Source organism: Nematolebias whitei, chromosome 14 (assembly GCF_014905685.2).
Source record: "Nematolebias whitei isolate Nwh7 chromosome 14, NemWhi1, whole genome shotgun sequence".
In the NCBI taxonomy this organism is placed as follows: Eukaryota; Metazoa; Chordata; class Actinopteri; order Cyprinodontiformes; family Rivulidae; genus Nematolebias; species Nematolebias whitei.
In genome coordinates this window covers 7,633,569-7,642,824 of record NC_056511.1, presented here as the reverse complement: position 1 = coordinate 7,642,824, position 9,256 = coordinate 7,633,569, and the positions used below count along the sequence as shown (strand labels likewise).

General features: G+C 41.2%; 1 protein-coding gene across 1 annotated transcript; it reads left to right on the top strand.

The window, feature by feature from the left end:
- The first annotated feature begins 1,035 nt into the window (after positions 1-1,035).
- On the top strand, positions 1,036-9,237 carry sc5d (sterol-C5-desaturase). Its single transcript, XM_037687266.1, has 5 exons — positions 1,036-1,054; positions 1,818-2,035; positions 5,547-5,679; positions 5,803-5,903; positions 8,078-9,237. The coding sequence occupies exons 2-5, from the start codon at positions 1,826-1,828 to the stop codon at positions 8,522-8,524; spliced, it is 891 nt and encodes a 296-aa protein (XP_037543194.1). The 5' UTR covers positions 1,036-1,054; positions 1,818-1,825; the 3' UTR covers positions 8,525-9,237.
- Positions 9,238-9,256: the final 19 nt, after the last annotated feature.

Below are 9,256 nucleotides of genomic sequence, written 5' to 3'. Positions count from 1 at the left end.
CATGTTGCTGCTGATCTGTTTCATGTTGCTGCTGATCTGTTTCATGTTGCTGCTGATCTGTTTCATGTTGCTGTGTTCATTCATGCTCATCTGCTCACACAGACTCACGTTCGTGCTGCTGTTCAGAATATTGTTTTTGGAAAGTGCTTAGTGTGTTTTTAGTTAACGTTTTTCTTAGTTCATATCTTAGATCTTATTACGGTTTTTATTTTACATTTTATACTTTTGTTGGATGTAACTGGGACCCTGTGTACACAGTTTTGGTCCAGCACATGTACCGCATGTGGTGCGTATGATAAATAAAGAACCTTGAATCCTTGAATGATTCCACAAGTATGACAGGTTCTTTCAATTACACAATATAATTAAGGCAAACAAACAACAAAAATATTCTAAGGACTCAGTAATAGAGTAATTATATCAGCAAAACAGTTCTTTCAAGCTAAGCTAAATGTTACAATCATTAAGTCTAAGTAGAACTTTTTATAGAAGTAGAAAGTTCAGCTTGTTCAGGACTTCTGGTTTTTGTTACTTTTATACATTTTGAACAATTAAAATGTGTTTTTAATGTCTACTTCACTATGCTAGCTTCAGTTTAGCTTTTAGCTACTTTTTTTTGCTAAATTTAAATTTAGCTACTGTTTCGCTGGACTCAGCTTAAACGATCAAATTCAAGAAATTTGAGCAATTTTATTCAGCGTTCAGCTTTCTTACTGCATTTTAGCAGTTAATATTATTTCGAGTCATTGTTGTCATTATTGTTATTAATATTATTCTCATTACTTCTACAGCAAAGTGTCCAGATGTAAAGAAAATCCCTTATTTACCTAGAAGTCCCTCAGCATTTTGCCTGTATCTTAAAAGTAACGCCATGATCAGATTCTGCAGCTGGCCAATCAGAAATCAAAACAAAGCTGCCGTGTTGAGGAGCCCAACGCTGATTGGACTAAATTTCTGTGACGTATCTGCTAACGCCGTGTTGATTGGTCGTTCGTCTGCGTATAGTTTAGCACACGCCCCCTCCGTTTTAACCAGAACCTAGCAACCTGGGAAGGTAGGTAGCGCCGCTATGTTTTTAAAAATAATAATAGTAAAAACTTAACGTCAGCTTTATAATATGACGCCAGCTTCTTATTTGATTGCATTAGACATTTATGTGTTCTCTACAGTCTGTTGTTGTAATAATTTTGCCGTTTTTCTCTCATAACTTGTCATCTTCTGGTTTGTTTTGCTAACTTTCCTCATTAGCTGCGGGCGTCTCACTTTGTACTTTCCCTGCATTTCCTCGTAAAGAGGGTTTAAAATAAGCTGCCGACCTGTTTTAAAACGTGTGTTTTATTCTCTGTAAGTTAATCGTCGTGTCGGTGAGTTCAAGCTAAATGATTATAATTCCTCTAAAATGAATCATGGCTCTTTTCTGTGCGCTCTTCAGATTCCTCGGGTCTAATTATTATTAATTGCACCACAGTTCAAAGAGTTCTGTTCTTCACTCTTTCCCTTTACAATCAAACTTGTAATGGAGCTCATAAAATGGTTGATGAGACTAATAAATGTTCTCATTTTAGTGTAAGAAAGGTAAATCTGTCTAAACCTATTATTTAATTAAAGTGCCATGAAATCAGCACTAACTTGGAAAAAACATTTGTCATTTTTGATAAGGCAACAAGCTTCAAAATTGTCAATAAAAGACTAAAAAGGGCAATTAATTTGATGGTGTTGTTGAATCTAATACAACATACAGTCATAAAAACTTTAAAGTAAAGTTATAGTGCACCCTAATGTTCCACACATTTTAAATTCTGTCCTTTTGTTTCCAGATCTAATCATGGACCTTGTGCTGGACGTTGCTGATTATTACGTCCTCACCCCGTACGTGTACCCTGCCTCGTGGCCCGAGGACGGGGCCCTGCGGCAGATCCTCAGCCTGTTGGTGCTGACAAACCTCGGGGCTGCGGTCCTGTACCTGGGCCTGGGAGCTATCAGCTACTATTTCATCTTTGACCATGAACTAATGAAACATCCACACTTCTTGGAGGTATGAAAGCCTGCGGCAGTAGAGTGGCTGCTTGAGTAAATAGCCTGCAATCAGTTGAACTTTGGATCTTGAATGGTCGGACCGGTTTTAGGAACACCTGACGGCTTTTATGGTGACTAATCTGTGGTTGTTCTTCTTTGAACTGGATTGTCTTTTTAAATTATTTATGTTGCTGCTGGTTTAATCCAGGGGCATCAGATCGTGGTCCTCAAGGGTCACTATCCTGCATGTTATACACGTTTCCATGCCCCAACACACCTGATTTGAACCAATGGTAAAAAAAAAACCTCTTCATGTTCTGCAGAAGCCTATTATTCACCCATTGATTCAAATCTAGTGCTTCTTTGCTGTACTAATTATTAGTAATGATGTAATACTAAGTTTGTTCTTTTTGCATTTTTCGAGTCTGAAAAAAAAAATCTCACTAGTAGAGATTCGTTTGCGTTCAGTCCGTGCCTCTTTTCAAGCAGAAACTAATTTAAATGTTCCAAGACGATGATGAAACTACTTTATTCCTACTGTAAACGTGTGCAGGATTGAGCTTTACTCGTTTAAAAGATTCTGAGTTTCCAAAAACAAGTACTTTCGAGATAATCCTACAAGGTGCGTTTTACAAAATTTGACCAGTTTAGATGTAAAATATAGATTTTTCTGCTAAAGTAAATAGTGATGTTTTGTTGTGCTGTATGTGGACAGTTAAATGGGGCAGAGGCCTCCATGTTCAGCTGTCACCCTCTTACAGTTCTGTTACTGCTTCACTCAGCCCTCTGTGAATAGCAAGCAGCCATCAGGGCGCTAACGATCCATCGTTAGGCTGATGGTCCTCCCTTTGCATGTGAACAACTAGTTTTATCTGTCTCCAGCAAACTGGTTGATCCACTGTGTTGCAGCTCCTCAGACTGAATTATTTTGGATACGTTTCAACAAAGAAGAATCCGTCCAGACGACCTGACTCGACCTTGTTAGATTCATCTACTTGGATTACTGAGCAGCATCAGACGAGTGAACAGTTGACTAAAGTAATAAATGTCTAGATAAAGACTGTTGTGGAAAAATCAGATTCACTGATAAGAGACGAAGTCGTCCTCGTTGGGTGTAACAGAGTTGTCTCGCAGACTGAGTATCCTGTCACAGTTCGATGTTGGCTCCTGCTGCCCTCGAAGTGAAACAGCCTTTCAGTCATGACGGGACTGATGGCGTTACATCACGCTGACGAACTTCGTTCTCGTCGTGAGCGTTTTCTGACAATCTGAGGTGAGACAGATTGAACCGCTTGGATCTGTCTCATCCCTGGGACGTTCTGCTTGACATTTGTAGTAAAATGTTTTAAAAAATCAGTAGTGTCTGTTAACTTTTTTGCAACAACAATCGCCTGAAGGTATACACACAAAAAAAAAAATTCTTTCAGGACTGTTTGTCCCGTTTCATTTATTCAAAGAAAAAAAAAATCCAAATCTGTCAGAACAAGCATTTCACATTTTTTATTTTAGTTAAATGAAAGTAGCATTTCTTGAAAGAATGTATATCACCTGCCGCTGTGCATGTCTTCTTCATTTTCTTTTGGCTTTTCCCTCTTCAGGGGTCGCCACAGCGAGTCATCCTCCACCTCACTCTGTCCTCACTCCAACTACCTCCATCTACCTCTCTAACTGCCTCCATACATCTTCTCTTTGACTTTGTCCTGGCAGCTGCATTTCAAACATCCTTCTACCAGTATACCCACTGTCCCTCCTCTGGACATGTCCAAACCATCTCAGTCTGGTCTCCCTAACTTTATCTCCCAGTTGTTCAACCTGTGCTGTACCTCTGATGATCTCATTCCTAATCTTATCCGTCCTTGTCACTCCTAAGAAGAACCTCAACATCTTCATTTCTGCTACTTCCAGTTCTCCTGGTTTTCTGTCCATGTCTCCGTCTCCAGACCGTACAACATAGCTGGTCTCACCACTGTCTTGTAAACTTTTCCTGTGACCTTTGATGACAACCTTGTGTCACGAATCACTCCTGAAACTTTTCTCCATCCACTCCATCCTGCCTGGACTCTCTTCTTCACCTCTTTACTACACTCCCTATTTTCCAGGACAGTGGACCCCAAGTACTTGAAGTCCTGCACCTTTGTGACCTCTGCTCCTCGTAGCCTCACTGTTCCACCGCCCTCCCTCTCATTCACACGTGCACTCTGACTTACTACCTGACTTTCATTCCTCTTCTTTCAGGTGCATACCTCCACCTCTCCAAGTTCTCTTCCGCCTGTTCCCTGTTCTCACCACAGATCACAATGTCATCTGCAAACATCACCTGCCGCTGTGCATGTAAAAATAAAAAACTTGTGGGATCTGTTGGCATTCAGGGTGTGTTGGGAATAACTCTCAGCTACTACCACACCAAAATTTAGCTTAATATCTATAAAACTGTCTGAGTTGTATCCATTTGGCTAATTATATGTGGCAGTCATCTTAAATCAGGTCCACTCCAAACGCTGCTCGCTCCCTCACTATCCATCCTTTGGTTCAGACAGTCTTATACTGCCATTTGGTGGCCGAAAAAAGGTAATACACGCAAAACAAATTAAATATTTCTTCTTACATTTGATAATGACGACTAATTGTCAAATTTCAAACAGTATTATTGTTTATCAAAATAATTTCTGAGACAATTTATCACCCAGCAAACTTTGTTATCGTGACAGGCCTAGTTTGAAGATTATAAAACCTCTATCAAAACATTTTCTGCCAATTTACACCAAATGTGTACATGGACATGAAAAGTGTCCCTGAAATCTAAACGGATGAGTTAAGAAGAGCAAAGGTTTGAAGTGGAAACGATGTAGGAACCCTGGTTGGTGCACGTGAATACAGAATGCATGTTTTTGTGGTTAGTGACCACCACCACCCTCCCACCCCACCCATCTGTAGGAGCTCTCTGGTTGTCTGAGAATATAACGAGGCCAAAAACCACGAGGACACTTGCACCTATAAAATATTTATCTGTACTATCTGTCTAAAGCAAGTGAAGTTCACCTAATCAGATCAACAAAACTCTGCCTGTCAGCAGAACAAACTTTTTATTTTTTTTTTGCACAGAAATGGAAATACTTCCTGGTGCCGCAGACTCACTGCAAGCTTCTGTTCAGCATCATTGATTGTTTTAAAACCCGACGATAGCCAACCGTACAGAAAGCTGACAGATCCGATACTCTGGGCACAAGCTTACAGGTGTCTGGATAAGACGAATTGTCTCTTGTGTTTTTTTTTATTTATTATTCATGAAGCCATCTGCCTCACAAGGTGAGCATCCCAGAAAGAGTGATTCTTTACTGGTTTGGCTGTTCTTGTCATTTAGTAGCAACATAAAATTGGAGTCTGCTCAGTCTTCAGGCCTTTAGGATTGTGTATATTTTTGTGTTTATATCTGATTTTACACATTACTTTTTGGTATGCACAACCAGTCAGTACGTGATACTTCAACTGCGTTGTTAAGACGATACGTTTTAATGTCTTGTGCACGGCAGAATCAAGTACGGAGAGAGATTAAATATGCGATGACCTCTCTGCCCTGGATCAGTGTTCCCACAGTGGCCTTGTTCTTCGCTGAAGTTCGAGGATACAGCAAGTTGTACGACAGCGTCGGTGACTCCCCGCTGGGTAAATCCTGTTCCAGCTGTCGGTGTTTGTTTGGTTCTGTGTTCTTGTTTCCATACATTTGTCATAAGATCCTAAACCTTGAGTGTGTCTCACTCCTGGTGCTGACCTGCTCCGTTCTTCTAGGCTGGGCGGGGATTTTCCTGAGTATGATCTCCTTCCTGTTTTTCACTGACATGTGCATCTACTGGGTTCACCGCTTCCTGCACCACAAGCTTATTTACAAGGTGAGCGTACTCCTCTGATCTTAGGGTTGTTGGCTGCATTTTGGTGGCAGGGTCTTAAAACTTTTGGTCATTTCTCATCAAATTTAAGTCCCTGCTCGAAGTAAATCGAGTAGAACACAAACTAGATCTTTTAAAAGACTTAATACTAACAATAAACTGTTCTGTTAAAGCCAGTATCTCAGTTTTGGAGACAAGTTGGTGTCTAAAAATCAACTGCAAGAAAAGGCACCAATTTTCAGTCGCAGCCTCGCTGAATTTGTACTTGTATGATAAAATGTCTCACATTGCCTTATCTGGGTGTAACTTTGCCAAGGATGTCATCTCAGTTGTCTCACGCATGTCTTTTAATTTTTTTTTCATTCAAACTTTATTTATACAGGCTAGCCTCATTGAGCCACAGGAACTCCTTTACAAGAGGGACCTGTATTGGCGCAACATAATCACTTTTTTCATGGCGACAGTCATCAAACTATTTTGCAAATGTTGTGGTGGCAGATGTTTTCTTTATGGCCGGGTCACATTTAGGATAGGACACGAGGTTCTTATATTTTTAATTATTATTGTCATACGTCTGTCAGAAAACGAATGTATTATGGTATACAGTAAGTCTCTGTCTGTTAGTAAAATTTCTCTTGTCTAGGCCATAACTTGTGATCCACTCAAGATAGTGTACCGAAACTTAACCACTTGTACCACAAGAAATCACAAGACAGTGTGTCACGTAGTCCCGTCATCACCTCGGCTACAAGGTCAAGGTCACAAGTCAAGGTCATATGTTATACAAGGTCTTTGCTTGTAAATGGACAGTACTTATCTAGCGCCGTTCTATCTAGAACTGTCATTTCTAACCCGGACCCCAAGTCCGGCCCGGGCTTTGGGGCTGGGTTGGTGTCGGGCTTTTGATTGTATCAGCAGACATGCACGGCTGACTATCCAATTATATGGCAACATGGCTTGCCATAAATTCTAAATGTATGGCAACATGGCTTACCATACTTTCCAATTGTATGGCATCCTGGCTTGTCTTACATTCCAATTATATGGCAACATGGCTTGCCATACTTTCCAATTATATGGCAACATGGCTTGCCATACAATCACCAGCCCCACGCGGCCATTTGACCGTGTGCTGACCGGCCTAGAAAGAGGTAAAAAAATAAAAATAAAAGTTCATTTAAGCTTCAGAAATAGACTAGACTACCAGGAAGTGATCCATCAGCCCAAATGGACGTTCATTCAGCCGCTGCACTCAGTGTCTTGCCCAGGGACATTTCAACATGTGACTGCTGGTGGAATTGAACCCCCAACCCTCCCATTGGAGAACGGCTGCTCTAACCACTCAGCCACAGCTGCCCCATAGCTTGTCCGGGCCATTGCTATACATTGCTGTCTAACAATTAGACGGTGGGTGTATAATGGTCAGTAAGTGCTGTCTTCAGCTGGTCACAGTTTAGCCGCCACCTTCTCGCACAGTTTGTGCACTCTGCTCAGATTTTTCTGTTGCAGAAACTAATTTGAGAAGCTATTAAGAAGGTTTGAGACGAAGCTTCTCGGTGTCTTTCATCTTTTAGATGAGATTTACCAAAGAGTTGCATTTGGTTGAGTTCAGGGTTTCAAAAGTTGGCCCTTGTTGACATTTGTTTTTCCAGATTCACACATTTATTGACTTAAAGGTCTCTCGTAGACTCTGAAACAGACAGAAGCAACTTGTAGAGAAAAACAAATAAGAATGATCGATTTTCTTTTTTACCTGCCCGCAAGACATCTGGCAGCTCGCTCTCATTCCTGCTGTACGGACCGTCCTCTGCAGTCCAGACCAAAATAATAAACCGGTTTACTGCTTTAGAAAGCTGTAATTATCTGAAAGTGTGGTCCAACGCAGCCTGCAGGGGACGGTGTGATGGGATTCCTTCATATGTTGTGGTTTCTACGTTTGTCCCCTGAGAGGCTGAGGCATCACCAGCCGGTTTTATCTGGTTCTGAAAAATGGAAGAAAAGTGGATCTCACCAGCACAAATGATTCATAAACATTCACACAATAAAATAGTTGACTATTTCTATTGCGGATAGTTGTTTTTCCAGTAGTTACCAGGTTCCTGATTGAATAAAACTTCATAATAATGCAAGTAAATTGTATTGAATCCAAGATAAACGGATCTTCTCGCCCCTGACAGGTGTTTCACAAGCCCCACCATGTATGGAAGATCGCCACTCCCTTCGCCAGCCATGCCTTTCACCCAGTCGACGGCTTCCTGCAGGGCCTCCCGTACCACATCTACCCCTTCCTCTTCCCCCTCCACAAGGCGCTCTACTTGGCTCTTTACGTTTTCGTCAACATCTGGACCATCTCCATCCACGACGGCGACTACCGTGTTCCCAGCGCCCTGACGAGTGTCATCAACGGTGCGGCTCACCACACAGATCACCACCTCTTCTTTGACTTCAACTACGGACAGTACTTCACTCTGTGGGACCGGCTGGGGGGTTCCTACAGGCACCCGTCAGCTCTGATGGGGAAAGGCCCCCTCGATCTGATCCGGAAACTTCAAGCGGAAGGAAAGTTGGTTAACGACAAGTCAAACGGACACGCTCAGAGAGGAGCCACTTCTAAGGAGGAGTAAGGATGTTAGGATTAATTACAGGAGGTGATCGCTACTTTCATAGAGACAAAAACTGTCCCAAATTAGCCCCGATTTGCCAAATATGAGATTTTAATTTCATGACATGTTTTCCATTCGTCCACCTTGTGGCAAAAAAGCATCCGGGTCACTGATACAGAGACTCGAGGAGCTACAGAAAAATGGAGCTGCTGCACGACTGAATAAAGACGAGTTTAAAAACGGGACTAAATCTTTAGCAGCCATGCCAAGTTTGCACTTACTCTCCGTTACAGAGAGGAAAAAGAAATGAACGCCCTAACCCTTAAAATAAACTTCTGCTCAGCAGAAAGACTTTCAGGTAAAGACATATCACAGGTTTAGTTACAATAAAGCAGATGGAAGGCTCTTATCAAACTCTTAAATACGTTATTTTATGAATGTATTTTTTCCATTTTAACCTGCACAGCTTTAAAACTTCACAGAGACTCACGTTTGTTAAGGTCACAAAGTAACAAAAATAAAACTCGTTCAACCATAAATGGTTAACTTTTGTAAAAAAATTAATAAATAAAATGCCTGTTTTTTTGGGGTTTTTTTTGTTATTTTGTATCCATGCCATTATAGTTCCATTAGTATAGATCTGTTATTGGGGACTGCCAAGGCAGCACCCATTATTATCCACCTGACAAGGGTTTCTTAACTTTATACCTTACTCTTCCGTCAACTTTAATGCGGCCCGAATCGCAACGTGTA

What these genes read in the sequence shown, in the direction of transcription:
- sc5d (XM_037687266.1), top strand. Translation starts at nt 1,826, where the DNA reads ATGGACCTTGTGCTGGACGTTGCTGATTATTACGTCCTCACCCCGTAC. An exon ending in CGTCGGTGACTCCCCGCTGG is followed by an intron (nt 5,680 to 5,802) that starts GTAAATCCTGTT and finishes CCGTTCTTCTAG; the next exon opens with GCTGGGCGGGGATTTTCCTG. An exon ending in ACCACAAGCTTATTTACAAG is followed by an intron (nt 5,904 to 8,077) that starts GTGAGCGTACTC and finishes CGCCCCTGACAG; the next exon opens with GTGTTTCACAAGCCCCACCA.